Genomic DNA, 15,231 nt, shown 5'->3' with positions numbered 1-15,231 from the left:
GAATCCACCTGCTGATGCAGGGGACACTTGTTCGAGCCCTGGTCTGGGAAGATCCCACATGCCATGGAGCAAGTAAGCCCGTGAGCCACAACTACTGAGCCCATGTGCTGCAACTATGGAAGTCCACGTGCCTACAGCCCATGCTCCACAACGAGAGAAGCCACTGCAACGAGAAGCCCACGCACTGCAACGAAGAGTAGCCCCCGCTCTCCGACAACTAGAGAAAGCCCACACGCAGCAATGAACACCCAACACAGCCAAAAATAAATAAATAAATAAAATTATATTAAAAAAACCCACACCATACCAACTCAGTATCCTTAAAAAAAAAAAAAAAACGAATGAAGTAAAACATCTAGTAGCTAACAGAAAAATGAGCTGTGAAAGTGCATAAGAGAGAAGAGCCTTAAGAACTGATGATGCTTTAAATGTTTATAAAGTTTTTATTTAATTTAAATTAGCTACAGACTCGTGGTACTTCAGTATTGAAAGCATGACCTTTCTTCTGTTTTACCTGGAAAGTTCTTGAATTGAGACACAGTTTTGATCCAGTCAATTCATGTTATTTTCAAATTTTATGTATCATTAATTTAAAAAAATGAATTAATTTTTTTTGGCTGTGTTGGGTCTTCGTTGTGGTGTGCAGGCTTCTTGTTGCCGTGGCTTCTCTTGTTGTGGAGCACGGGCTCTAGGCGCACGGGCTTCAGTAGTTGTGGCACGTGGGCTTCAGCAGTTGTGGCTCGCGGGCTCTAGAGCACAGGCTCAGTAGTTGTGCACAGGTTTAGGTGCTCTGTGGCATGTGGGATCTTCCCGGACCAGGGCTCGAACCCGTATCCCCCGCATTGACAGGCGGATTCCTAACCACTGCACCACCAGGGAAGCCCTATATACGATTATTAACAATCATTTTTATTCTCATCTACAATTCTAATTCAGACCTTGAAATTATACTTTTTCTAGCTAGTGTTTCTAGTTTTCCACCTTTGGTAATTAAATTAGAGTGTGAAATTTTTTCCTGGTATTTAATTGTCAGAGTATTGATGTCTCGATGTACATTAAATTTACAATATCGGAACTCAAAATGTAACAATAATCTGTGAATGCGTGTATGTGTAATTGATGTGTATCTGTTGCATGTAAAATAAAGTTCTGATGGGTCATAGTCCTTTAAAAAATTAGCATAAAACATCACTTCTTTAGGGGGAAAGAAAGCAAGTACATTTACTTTGTAAACAATTCAAGGGAGACTTTGATGGAGTAAGAATTTTGACCTGCCTTTCCGACGCCTTGGAAATCAGACTCCGTGTGTCTTTAACGGGAGAATTCTTTTCTATTCTCTCCCAGCCTCTGTTCCCCAAGAAGAACTATGAATGCCTGACCAGCTGTGAGTTCCTCAAGTACATCCTGTCAGTAAAGCAAGGGGATTGCCCAGCTCCCGAGAAGGCCAGTGGCTTTGCCGCCGCCTGTGTCGAAAGCTGTGAAGTGGACAGTGAATGCTCTGGGGTTAAGAAGTGTTGTTCCAATGGATGTGGACACACCTGCCAGGTGCCCAAGACTCTGTACAAAGGTAAGGAGCAGAGCAGAGTAGGCGAGGGGACCTCCAGGGTCACAGGGGGGGTTGTGTGCGTGTGAGGAAGGATGTCAAAGATGTGACTTGGAAGGAAAGCGAGAACTATAAGAAAATGTACCTTGTGCCACATACAAACATCTGAAAATACTTACTGGACCATAGAAATCAGCCCCAGTGAACTCCTATTGGGGTGGAGTAAATCCTTCATGGGAATTCTTCTTATTTTTTTATTGAAGTATGGTTGATTTACAGTATTAGTTTCAGGTGTACAATACCGTGGCTCGGTATTTTTATAGATTACACTCCATTTAAAGTTATTACAAAATAATAGCTATATCATATGAGTTCATTTAGAAGTTAACATGTAGGAAGGCCACCATCAATTCAGGAACTTTTTTTGTGTTTTCCTCCAACATGAGTAAATGATTGAAGCTCCACTCGCTACCTTGGAGTAACTGTATTTACATCCTTGGAAAACAGGCCAGCGATGGGGCCCAGCTGAAACACGCATAATAGACGCATGACTATTGTGGGTTTTCTGTTGGCACAATCCAAGAACAGAAGTGTGCTTGTGGGGAACTTTAAATATTTTGATTAGTATCTTAAGTTTCCAGATGGAGGAATTGTCCTCTTCCAAAAGATAGGGATGCAAGTTATCAAACAGTTTAGCCGATGTAAGGGTTTACATCCATAGGCAGTTTCTAGAGCACTTAACTCCTTTATGCTGTTACATGCCTCTTTCTGTAAGTGTGACAAAGTGCTTGTATGGTAAACCCATGCTGTTGTATTATGTATAGTTTGGCATGCCAGAAAGCATACTATGGGAGACATAACATTTCGTTACTTTTTTGGGTCTCATTTGAAGAGAAAAATAGAATCGGTCACTAGGCATCATTCATTATAAGTAGAAAGAAATCTCTCTTGCTCTCTCGCACTTTCCCTCTCACGCATCAAGTGTATGTTGTTGCAATGCCGGTTCTGCATTACGGGCTTGTTGACTATTTTCAGAAGTCCATTCTTAGGCTTATAACAATTCAGGTCTCCCAGAAGACACATACCTGCGCCATCTTCCTCCAGCTGCCACTCGGAAATACTCTTATCTGAAATCTGTGGAATCCATGCAGTTTTCCAATTTTTTTCCCCTAAGATCCTTGGAAACCTGGCACAAATACTGTCTCAGATTCAAAATAATTGCTGCTTTCCCTTTCTTAACAGACTGACGTTTCCTTAATGGATTTAAAGTTTTATTGTTTCCATGCCGTTTGTTATAAACTACATAAAATCACTTCTGCCCAATCTAACACCATTTAATTTTTTAAAAGGCTACTATTATGAAACCTGTTCTGTTATTATAGAACATTTGCTATTGAAGTATCAGCATTTACCATAAAAATAGGATGCTTTTAGAATGATTGTTGAAAACCCATTTGTAAAACCCTTTTTGTTTTAAAAGTGAGGCGGTTAAAGGACTCAATATAAATTAAAATATGCTTTTCATGTGGAAGCAGTGAAGAGTCAGTATAAATTTCAAGTATGCCTGGTTCACCGAGAATAAGGGAAGTATTCTACAAAGGGCCAGCATAAATGATTAATGATTAAAAGATAGCTGCAATTTAAACGTAATACGATGGGCTTTTCTCAAGTGCCTAAGTCGCCTTTCTACTACAAGTAAGTGTTGACCTGGGTGTTTGTGGACAGAGGCAATTCATGGAGGGCTAACCGCAAATAGAATAAAAAGACTCTGTTGACCTGACAGTGACTTTTGCATAATGAGCACAAGGATAAAATAGTATTCTTTTGGAAAAAAAAAAAAAAATATATATATACACCCACACTACATAGAGACTTTTTCCTTGCTCTCTGAATGAAGGCTGGCTTCCATGTCCTGAGAGCATCTGACAGTCGTCAAAAGAGGGTTCTGGGCTTCCCTGGTGGCGCAGTGGTTGAGAGTCCGCCTGCCGATGCAGGGGATGCGACCGGGAAGATCCCACATGCCGCAGAGCGGCTGAGCCCATGAGCCACGGCCGCTGAGCCTGCGCGTCCGGAGCCTGTGCTCCGCAACGGGAGAGGCCACAACAGTGAGAGGCCCGCGTACCGCAAAAAAGAATAAAAAGAGGGTTCTGGTGCTGATGGCGCCAGCCTCTCTGGGAAAGGGTCCTTCCTGACCCAGCGCTTGGCTTTGTGAGGAGAAAAACATGTATCCAGCCATCAACATGCATGCAGATCAGCCTGACAACCGTTGGAGGCCCAGCTGTCACTGTCCTTCTCACCTTCATAAGTGCCCCCTTATTGCCCCAAAACAACCGGTGGGAAACGAGCTTGCCTGCCTGTCTCTGCTCGCGCCGGGTCTGTGCAGGCATTTTCCTTAGGAAGAAGGAGCTCCACCGCTGGTTGAGCTGCACCAGTCCTGCTGTCAGTTCACAAGTGCTGAGGCTGAGGTCGCAGGCCGCCTCTGAGGGGATCCAGGGGTTGGCAGCAGCGATGCGTCTAATGCCTGTTCCCACCTGGGCCAGCTCTCCTGTCATTTTTATTTTGACTCTATCCAGCTACTGTAATAGGACCATAAACTTCAAGCCCTCTTTGGGCACCCCTGTATTATTGTATTATAGCTCCAGTAAAAGATAGATCAAGATCAAATAGATTAAATCTCATACAACCACTGATTCATCAGTAGTTTTTAGGCTCATAAATAACATGGAGCTTTTTTTTCTTTGAACTTTATTTCCAACTAGTTTGTGGAGTTGTAATATTTAAATTAGATACAAAGTATACCTCATGAAGAACCAAATTCTATTGGGCAAACCTGCAAGTTCCTCACGTCCGTTTCATTCATTCATTCATTATATACTTATTGAAGTGTCATCGCATAGGAAATCCCAGAGGGCATTTTCTTAACGTCTTCCCCATTTTGAGTTTAAAAGGGACTGATGTCACCTGGATCTCCAAGTACTGACACATTTCAGCTCAGATAGTAATTACTGACTATGTGTTAGGAGTTATGGGCAGTGCCTGACATTGGTTATGACCTGTACTGGGTGAGCACCGGGGTGCAAAATCAAAGGACACCAACCTCCACCCGGCCCAGCAGTTCCTCGTCAAGGTGGTCATACGCACACACTCACTGAAGTGGACCAACCACTTTCTTAACTTTTGCCATAAATTGCTACGTGCCATCCGCTGTCCTGTTTTTCCTTTTATCGCTTATTGAGTTAATGAAAAAATTTTTAAATACATGGAAACACATATATCCTTTCTGTCTGGTCCACTTTTGTAGAAAGGAAGATGGGGTGTAGGCTGATCTCATACCTTCGAAGGCTTTATATATGCTGGAAACGTGAGTTTTTCAAAACACTGTGCGTTTTGAAAAAATGATAACAGAATGTCCCGTGTTACATTTGCGCGTCTAATTTGGGTTATGCTGTGAGAAGTGTCCTTGCCTGATGCTTGAGTTAACTTTACAGACTGGTGTTAGGGTTTGAAACAAAGGAAAACAAAAGAGAGCTTTTCCTTCACCCTTCAAGTAAAACTATTAGAAGCAGCCCCCTGGAAGACTTGACCATGTTACCGTGGGTAAACTAGGCCCGAAGGTGCTAGTCTCTGACACGCACAGCTTCGTGAGACTGTGGGAAATTCACAAGCTGGTCTTCTATGGGTGAAACACAAGCTCTGGTTCGTTGGGGCACTGGTTTTCCTTTGATCCTCCCCTATTTTAGGTCTGGTTTACAGCCTAGTTGGACTGTCCTCTGTCTAGAGGTGATGCTTTAGTATCTTACTGCCTCTCCTCACTCCCAACTGGGACATTTGGTTTGGGGAGGGAAAGAGAAAAGCTGAACTTGTTTTCCAAATGTAAAGATTCAGACTAGTTTGTGGCCTTCAGTTAGGTAGGTGGCCGTGACACAGCAGTCATTTTTCTTTACCAGGTGCTAACCAGGAATTAATCCTATATCAGTTTGTTTCTTCCCCAAAAGATCTGATGTGATGATGGAGTTGACTTACTATTTCCATGAATCTCTTAGTATTTGAAATACGTAAACCTCAGGATTTTAGAGATGGGCCGCTTTTCACAAATTAACTTTTCACATTTTGAATATCGTGACTGAGTGCCTTAATGTGATGTAAACACAAATTCCTTGAGTACAGTTGTCCTTATGAGAGATATTATCCCTGGAACACAATATCTTTTTTTTTTTTTAATTTATTTTATTTATTTTTGGCCGCGTCGGGTCTTCATTGCTGTGCGCGGGCTTTCTCTAGTTGCGGCGAGCAGGGGCTAGTCTTCGTCGCGGTGCACAGGCTTCTCATTGTGGTGGCTTCTCTTGTTGCGGAGCACGGGCTCCAGTGCGTGCGGGCTTCAGTAGTTGTGGCAAGCGGGCTCAGTAGTTGTGGCTCACAGGCTCTGGAGCACAGACTCAGTAGTTGTGGCGCACGGGCTTAGTTGCTCCGTGGCATGTGGGATCTTCCTGGACCAGGGCTCGAACCCATGTCCCCTGCATTGGCAGGCGGATTCTTAACTACTGTGCCACAAGGGAAGCAGCCCCACAATATCTTTTTAATTTTAATTTAATTTAATTTATTTTTGGCTGTGTTGGGTCTTCATTGCTGCATGTGGGCTTTCTCTAGTTGTGGCGAGCGGGGGCTACTCTTCATTGCAGTGCACGGGCTTCTCATTGCGGTGGCTTCTCGTTGCGGAGTACAGGCTCTAGGCATGCGGGCTTCAGTGGTTGTGGTGCTTGGACTTCGGTAGTTGCGGCTCACGGGCTTAGCTGCTCCGCGGCATGTGGGATGTTCCCGGACCAGGGCTTGCACCCGTGTCCCTTGCATTGGCAGTCAGATTCTTAATCACCGTGCCACCAGGAAAGCCCGGAACACAATATCTTGCTGCATTTTCATACCTAGACTTGTGACAAGTATATTTATATGAACAGTCAGATCTTGTGATGATTTGCATCTGCTGATGGTCTGTCTTTATTGAATTTTCTATCAGCATAGTTTCAACATTTTTTTGAAGCATTGGGTTTCTGTTCCTTTGATTTCACCAAAATCCTTGTTATGTTTTAAAGAAAAAAAAAATGCACCGATATTGTCATATATTGTTGGATGTTATATGATAGCATTTTTGAAGTTTTTAACAGAATAGTTTAGATTTCAGATGACTAATACGTTCAGAAATACTAGGAAAGAAAGATCCTAGTCATTTACATAATAAAAACCACACTGAGGACAGATCCATCCTCTGCATCTGGTTATGCAGCCGGGCTGCTGGGTGAGCTCGCAAGGACTATGAAAGGACTGGCGTGAGGGCTTGAGGGTCCAGGCCTGAGCCCCATCTGCACACAATTACAGCCAAGGGCTGCAGTGACTCCCAATCAGGGGAGCCAGCTGACCCTGATGCAAACCAGATGGACCGTTTCTTAAAATGCAAATTGCAAGACCATTGCACGTCATAATTAAAGAGATTCTCAGGTGAAGGAATCTGAACTGACAGTGCCCTGACAGTCATCGTGGTGCCATGAAGGCTCTTGGTAGTTGAATGATACTCCAGACTGAAGCCTCAGAGCACGGGGGTGCGGATGCAACTCAGCAGCGGCACCTCTGCTGCCGACGCGTTCACGGTGCTTCAGCGACTCGAGGATTTACTGTAGCTGCGTTTACGCTAGAGGATTATACGTGGAGAGCCAAGAAAGTGCAAGTGCTCTGTGAGGTTCAGGAACTAGCCAGCCATCGTCTCTTGAAATAGTAAGTAAAGGAATGTTTGAGCCATAGGACCTTGGCAGAAAAGGAGACGTGAGCTCCTTGAAAGGATACACACGCCAGAGAAGGTGGCACTGAACGCCTGCGATAAGTCTTCTCCTTCCCCTCCGTGACTCCCAAGCGGAGAGGGGTTTACCATTGTCCCAAACATGTGTGTAAATGTTCCGAGTCCTCTTACGTCCCCAGGTGTATTCCTGAGAGAAGAATAAGACAGCGGGTTGGGCTGTTTCTTCAGCGAACAGTTCCGGGCCATTTGCTCTTGCAGAGTGCTCTCTACGAGGACATGGTGACGTGGAAATTGAGGAGACGTGGTTCTTGACCTCTGGGGTTTTAGCTTTGTGGGGAAGACAGACATCATTACACGAGCTGGCTGTGGAGGGAGGCAGTTAAGTGTATTTCGACAGTGACGGGTTAAATGCTGAAGAGCTGGCAGAAGAATGGAGCCTTTCTTTCCAGTTGGGAGCTTTAGGGAAAGTGGCTCCGAAGGGTGGCATTTGGACTGAGCCTGGAAGTATTCCAGGGTCTGTGGTCCGAAAATAGAAGGAAAGAGATTTCAGAGTGAAGGAGACACCACGAACAGGCCGTGGTAGTAGGGAGTGCCTGGCAGTGTGTTTGTGGGTGTAAAGGCAGGTGTGCGACAGACACGTAAAATGTACCACGAGATCAACTGAAAGATAACTGGTAGGTGGTGGTGAAGATGGATGCCTTGAGTGAGATGCAGAGACGTTTCCCTCCCTTCTGTAGCAAACGGATGTGCTTGAACGTTCTGAGAAGGAGGAGAGCCTCTCTCCTCCACTTGAAGAAAATAACCACAAATACGGTGAAGAGGGAATTAGAGAAAAGAGACTGGCTTGCAGGGAGATGGGTTAGAGGCTATGGTGACGGTCCAGACAGGAGAGGAAAGTGCCTAAAACAGGTGGTCACCGTGGAGACAGGATGACTGAGGGGTTCCTGAAACTATACTCTGCAGTAAAACCACAGGATGGTGGTAGGTGCAAGCACAAGACAAAAGGTTCTGGGAACCCTTCGATGTCCAACAGCCTAGAGATGTCATGAAGACCTACGTCTCAGGAGGAGGGGCGTATCTGGGGACAGGCATTTGAGAGGGGACTTATGCAGGTGGATGAGGTCCTGCAGCCCAGAGAGGGACTGGGGGTAGATGTGAGAATCACTCACTCTGCAGAAATACTCTGGGCATGGAAGCGTAAGTGTAAGGTTAGGCACCGAGAAGTTTCTGACATGAGCTTGAAAAAGACTCTTGCAGGGGTACAGCAGGAGCAAAGACTAGGACGGGAGAGTCCCACACCGACCGGGAACTTCAAGGACGTTAGAATCAGAATGTCCAAGGGACTTGCAGAGCTACGGAAACCCCTTCGTTTCTCTACCTTTCTAAGTGGCTTTTCCTAATCCGAAATGTGGCAGAAAATTCAGGGAGAAACCAGAGATGGGTCATGGCTCCAGGCAATTTGTTTAATCTTCCTCAGACTCAATTCCCTGGGGCTCAGAATGTAGCTACTTCACCCTTCATCCAGTTGATGAGGTCACAGCAAGGATCACATGAGACAACTTTATGGTAAAGTGAAGGGCAACGTACAGATACAACCCGCCAGCAAATCAACATGGAGAATGCAACAGGGGCGGTGACTGTGGTTGTCCAGAAAATAGTTTTTTGGGTTTTTTAAAAATTTATTTTATTTTTATTTTATTTACTTTTGGCTGAATTGGGTCTTCGTCGCTGCACGCGGGCTTTCTCTAGTTGCGGCGAGCGGGGGCTACTCTTCGTTGCGGTGCGCAAGCTTCTCATTGCCCTGGCTTCTCTTGTTGTGGAGCACGGGCTCTAGGCGCGTGGGCTGCAGTAGTTGTAGCGCGTGGGCTCAGTAGTTATGGCTCGCGGGCTCTAGAGCACAGGCTCAGTAGTTGTGGCGCACGGGCTTAGTTGCTCCGCGGCATGTGGGATCTTCCCGGACCAGGGCTCGAACCCGTGTCGCCTGCATTGGCAGGTGGATTTTTAACCTCTGCGCCACCAGGGAAGCCCTAGAAAATAGTTTTTAAGAGTCAGTGAGCTTTTGAGCAGATATACATATGCCATTTTAAAATTATCCAACTCTGTCCACCTCAGTGTTTAATGCTTTAAAAGTTCCCAGCACAAGATCTGGCTTGGATTAAGATCAGAATGAAATGAGTTGAATTCAGCCACATCACTAACATGCATCAGAGCTTATATTTTGTATTTACACATTTTCTAGTTTTCTCAGTTTAAACTCAAGAAACGGAAAAATTAATGCAGCGTTCTGAGCTAACCATTTCCAATGCTTAGTTGTCAGTGCTTTAGGCAAATACTCGTCCTCAGCAAAGAAGGATTTTAATGCAGCTGGGGTTCTTGGTTTGGATGGCATTGAACGTCACGACGCCGTAGACTGTACCTGATTCTGTTAGTTTCATATGTCCTGTTAGTATTATAAATTTGTTTTAAAACTCCCTTTCCATAACGGCTGCTATTTCGAACCGTGGTTCTTAAATCTTTCAGTTACCAGGCAACTTGCATGCACTGTAGGGGGAAAAAGGAATCAAAATGATGAACTACTTTCCAGTGAGGCACCTGTGAGGGACTTCTGAAGCCAGGCACTCACTCATGCCCAAACCAAACATTATCAATTCATCTTTTTCCAATTGTAGACGGTAAGTCAGTGGGGCAGAGGTCCAGCAGTCAGTTGGAGAATCCACAAGACCCATGCTTCGGAAACCATTCTTATAAGATTTGACCACGTGAGAGGATTGGGCTTTATGATGTTTTCCTTATGAGGAAAACTCGCTCAGATAGAGAGGAGAGCAAACTTGAGAACCGTGCTTTAAGGACCCTAGGATCTGTCAGCAGAGACGGAGCGTGTTACGTGGGAAAGAGGACTCAAGCCTCCTCCTGACTGTTGCCCCGTGTGAATTCCGGGTTAGCCTCCACTGGTGCAGCTTGGTAACAGGATTTACTTGGAAGAACATGCATAAAGGAATTGCTCTAGAGGTGACCTTGTTCAGAACCAGGAATCAGTTTAGACCCTCTAAAAAACTGGGAGAGCGAAACTGAACTTCGTGTCAGGAGATTTCAAATGTGAACCCCTGATAGAGAGAAGCTGCTTTTAAGAAAGGAAATAGAGGATCCGTTGTCACGAGATGAGATTTGTCTCTTCCGTAGATTTTCTTTCTCAACTTTCACCGCACTCCGAGTCACACATGGGCTGTTTTAACCGGCGCGGTTCTGTTTCAGGTGTCCCCCTGAAGCCCAGGAAGGAGTTACGATTCACAGAACTGCAGTCCGGGCAGCTGGAGATTAAGTGGTCCTCAAAATTCAATATTTCAATTGAGCCTGTGATCTACGTGGTACAAAGAAGATGGAATTATGGAATCCATCCTAGTGAAGACGACGCCACGCATTGGCAGACGGTAGCCCAGGTTAGTGCTTCATAGGTATTGTTTTCCCCTTGAGGCAGTGTCTCCTTCGCCTACAGAGAGAAACTTAGCTTGCTGTGCCGTGGTCAAAACAACCTGAGCACCGAAATCACGTAATCCAAGGTGGACGTGCCCTGCATGTTGGCGGAAGACGGGATGGGCTCTGTAGGTGTAACCGGGTACCACGAGAAACTTGGCTTAATGTGTTCACGGCGCACGTGGAAGGGAGACGGTTTTCTGATGAGAGTTCACATTTATTCCGAGAAGTACGCTTCCTTGAGATAAACTTAAAACCGACTAGAGTGAGGGAAATGCAACACCCGTAGGACTGGTCAATGTGCTATTTGATCATCTCAACGACTTCTCCTCTATTTCTCCTACATTTAAGCCTTTATTCCGCATGGGACTTCCGTGGCGGGAGGAAGATTCATATCACAAAACTACTTAGTGGGAAGCAGCCAGCAGCTCATCAATCTCCCCTAAGTGCTTTCTTCTTCTTGGTCAGCTTACCAACTGGGAGGCCACCTGGATGGAGTTTATCTTCCCAGTGCTTTACCTCCTCTGTCTTGTGGATGTGAAAAGCAAAATATTTTCTTTCTTTTTAAGAGCTGTTAAATGGACTACCAGCTGCAGGCAGACTCCACGGATGGAGAAAAGAATCAATTGTCAATATGCAACTGCTTCAGGCTTTTCAGCAACTGAAATGCCTTCTCTACATGTAGGTCTATAGGGGGAAATTCTGTCCTGAAGTTGATCAGGTCATTTTTTTCCTCCCAGGACAAGATTCCCATGATTTTTTTTTTCAGTAAATATAAAATAAATTTCAGCATCCAGGTGTTTAGGAGAAGAATTTGGTCCCTTTTGCAAGAGTAGCATCTCAGAGAGTATAAACACTAAAATGCTTTAAATCCCACCTGATCATTGAGAAATGAGATGTTAAGAGAAACATCTTAAATTAGGGGGGGAAGAAAAAATGGTCAGATAAATTTAGCAATTCTATTCCATACCTATTTTGTTAAAAAAATTGTGTTTTAACAAAACATAAAGATGTTCAGAATGCAGCCTGAAATTATATTTGGTTTACATGGCATTCTCCCTGAAACAGTGCTACAGTATCATTTGTAACTCTTCCAAATTATGCAATTTCCAAATATTTCCAAATTATAAATTTGAAGATTTATGAAAGTAACTGATGATAAGCCCTTCTCTTTCATATCCTCTTATCCGGAGAGAGGAAAGACCTCGCACTATCATTTCTGTTGTTATTACTATTTTCACTAGTTAATACCACATGTAATGCTTCCTTTCTCTGTCTGCTGAATGCTGTGGCTAGCATGCTGGCTTTAGTTCCTTAAACTGAAAGCTAAAACTAGACAAACAAGTCGGTGAAAATGTTATCTCAAATGCTGCCAAACGAGGTAGAAAGCCACACTTGAGGTCATCTTCTTCCTTTGATCTCGGAAATGCTTAGCTTCTTTTGAATGTTAAAATACACATGACGATCCTTTTCAATAAGTTATTATAAACTCAGCTTTAGGAGGGTTTCAGTTCAGTTTCCCAGTTTCATCCACCGAGCGCCAAGCGGAGCTCAGCACTTGGCGCACGTGAGGCATAGAACTTGGGCGTCTGTCCCTCGGAGTCAAGGCCAAGGTTTCACGTCTACCCTAGGACGTTGCTGGAAGCAGGCATATTGCCCTGAGTTTGAGGAAAGGGAGGACAGTGGGAAGATGCTCAAGCTGTTTGATGTCTTGGGACGTAGCTGTAGGGACAGCAAGACCTGTGGACCTGTCCCATTGTCCAGTTTTCTTCTCTGGACCTTTTCTTGGATGAAACATCCCTCACCCTTCAGGAGCACGACTCTTTGCAGATCTTACATGATTTACTCAAATGAAACAAAAAAGTCTTGGGTTGCAATGTACTTCCAGAATTTAAGCGTGTGGGTTCACGTACATACTTCCAAAATTATATCTGGCACGCAAGTAGGAGGCATTTCCCCTCTATAAACTAAAGTCGATTTCATTTTCTCTATACTGTCATGATTACTTCATGTATTTATTCTATAATTTATTGATGACATCTCTCCAAGGCTGTATTTAGTCACCAGATTTTAAAACAGCCCAAGCATTTGTCACGAGATTTTGACTTCCAGAGAGCTTTGACTCTTTGAGGTAAAATACCTATGAATGGAAGCAAGCAGTTGGAACCTTCCCTAGGAATTCCTTGGTCCCCGACAGCCCCTCCCGTCCCGGAGCAGGACGGGCTGCTCTCATCCAGGAGGGCAGGGCACGGCGAGGCTGTGTTGCATGCGCTGACGAGTGCGTGCGTTTCTAAAACAGACCTGATGGGCACGTCAGGATAAAGGGGATCTCTGTGCTCTGTGACTTTCCCCTCAGACCACGGATGAGCGGGTCCAGCTGACCGACATACGGCCCAGCAGGTGGTACCAGTTCCGAGTGGCAGCCGTGAACGTGCACGGGACCCGAGGCTTCACCGCCCCCAGCAAACACTTCCGCTCCTCCAAAGGTCAGTATCGCTTGCCTGCCCCTCTACGCCCAACTCGCCACGGGGGCGCATCCGTCTCACCTCTCCAAGTTCTTACGTGTGGTTGGCCAACAGGTGGCTGTGCTGTGCTTAGCGAACGGGACCGGATGGGTCTGAAGGTGCCGGCGAATTTACGATTAGGACCATCCCTGGGCTTTTACCTCTGAGGGACTGCAGGAGATAATGGGATGGGGTTTTCTCAACTCTGAAGTCATGGTTTTCCATGACCAACTTCCGTTGGCTCTCTCAGTATATTCTGAGTCAAGCACCATTCAGTTAATTTTTGGAGAGAAAGGTTTGGTTTCTGCCACATCAGACTGTGCAGGTTTCTTGAAACAGTTGCTATACTGAGTGTGAATTAATCTCTTTTGTTTCATAAGAGGCAGAATTTAAATCCCTCCCGAGTCACTTTATCACGGCTATCATTTTGTTCAGTTCCTACTTCAGTGCTATTTTAAAACCTCTGTGGGATCCGATGAATACCAAGTATATTACATTTGTGGTTAGTTTAGTCTGTGATAGTGGGAGGACATCATTTGACTGGATATTAATAATAGCTCCGTGTCTGTTTCTCCAGTTGTGTTGAGATGGCTGTGTGTGCTCTGAATTAATGATCCATCTGCTTGGCTAATAGTGAGGGCCAGTTTCATGGATAGACGTTCGTCAGGTGATTCCCTTACTAACCAGCAGTTAGCCTCTTAGGGAGCTCGTTGAAGTTTATTTTAAGAATACATTATGATATTAATGAATAATGTGAGACTGGTAACATCAATCATGTCTTTCAAAACGGGAAGGTTTGAACTGGCTGCTATAAATTGCGATTTCCGTTCCGTTTTGGGTAGAATGTATGTTTCCGTTAGTCTGTCCGTTTCTCACCAGATAATATAGCCACACCTTTCTCTGCACAATCATAGGTCTCAAGTGGGAACCTTGCAAGCAGATCAATTTGGTGTTGGAATTCTGTTACGGTGTACGTTGTAAATTTTTAAGTCTTTCTTTGAAAAAGTCCTTTTAAGAAAAGAGAGGTGCAGAGCACACACCCCCGCCAACCCCGAGGCAGATACACTGAGCAGGTCCCAAAATGAAATAAGAAATACAGACATCAGACCTTCCTTGTCTGAGGACTGTCTCCAAGTGGTCCGAGGACTGAGAGAGGCCGTGGGAATAAATAATTAACAGTGGGTTCAGAGGCAGGGATCAGTACAGGGCTCGAGAAGCGTTCACCTTGACCTTGGCAGTTCAAATGCGGTCCAGGCGTGCTGTGGTCACAGTGTGTTCCCATCTCCTCCCTTGCCGGCAGGATGGGGGTCTGGCGCTCTCAGATCATGGCTTCATGTCCAGACATGAGGCAGAGCAGCTCCCAGCCTCTGCAGACAGAGGTGGAATCCCTTTCAGAGTCGGACGGGGTCTGGGCAGAGGCCCTGTGACAGTCCCCAGGGCCGGCCCGGTGGCTGCCAACCAGCAAAGAGGCATCCATTCTGGGGAAGGAACAAGGCCGTGCTGTCCCAGCCCGTCCTACATGTCTGAGGACCGTATATGTCTAGAATTAGAGCAGCATCCCTCAAATTTAAACAGGCTTTTGTTGAAGGAAAGTGCACCATTTGGGGGAAACCTTGCAGTCACCATTAAATTGTTCTGTTTCTTGGTTTTACAAATATGCCCAACATTCAGCATTCCAGACTTCAGTTCTTGTACTTCTGAAACCAAAAATACCATGCCTAGAACTTGTGGCAGAGGCTACTGTTTCCACTGAAGAGGCAGCACGGAATGATGGGAATATAATACCCACTAAACAGTTGAAAGCATTTCCTCCAGGATATGGCTAAGGATACATCACCGTTTACAAGGTGGTACCCCGTCTTCCCTCACCTTAGTCAGTTCTCATCAAGCGTAGAAATGTGTCTTACTGGGAAAAGAATTTTTAACAG

General features: G+C 45.0%; 1 protein-coding gene across 4 annotated transcripts in view; it reads left to right on the top strand.

Annotated features, from left to right (window-relative positions):
• Positions 1–15,231, top strand: part of ANOS1 (anosmin 1) — a 192,237-nt gene that overhangs the window by 134,383 nt on the left and 42,623 nt on the right. For all 4 annotated transcript variants that reach the window (XM_032619052.1, XM_032619051.1, XM_032619050.1 and 1 more), the window contains exons 4-6: positions 1,345–1,567; positions 10,581–10,765; positions 13,156–13,285. In XM_032619052.1, coding sequence (XP_032474943.1) covers positions 1,345–1,567; positions 10,581–10,765; positions 13,156–13,285 — 538 coding nt within the window. The remainder of the gene's footprint in view (positions 1–1,344; positions 1,568–10,580; positions 10,766–13,155; positions 13,286–15,231) is intronic.

Source organism: Phocoena sinus, chromosome X (genome assembly GCF_008692025.1).
Source record: "Phocoena sinus isolate mPhoSin1 chromosome X, mPhoSin1.pri, whole genome shotgun sequence".
Lineage (NCBI taxonomy): Eukaryota > Metazoa > Chordata > Mammalia > Artiodactyla > Phocoenidae > Phocoena > Phocoena sinus.
Note: the sequence above shows the minus strand (reverse complement) of the source record. Positions and strands in the feature narration are given on the sequence as shown.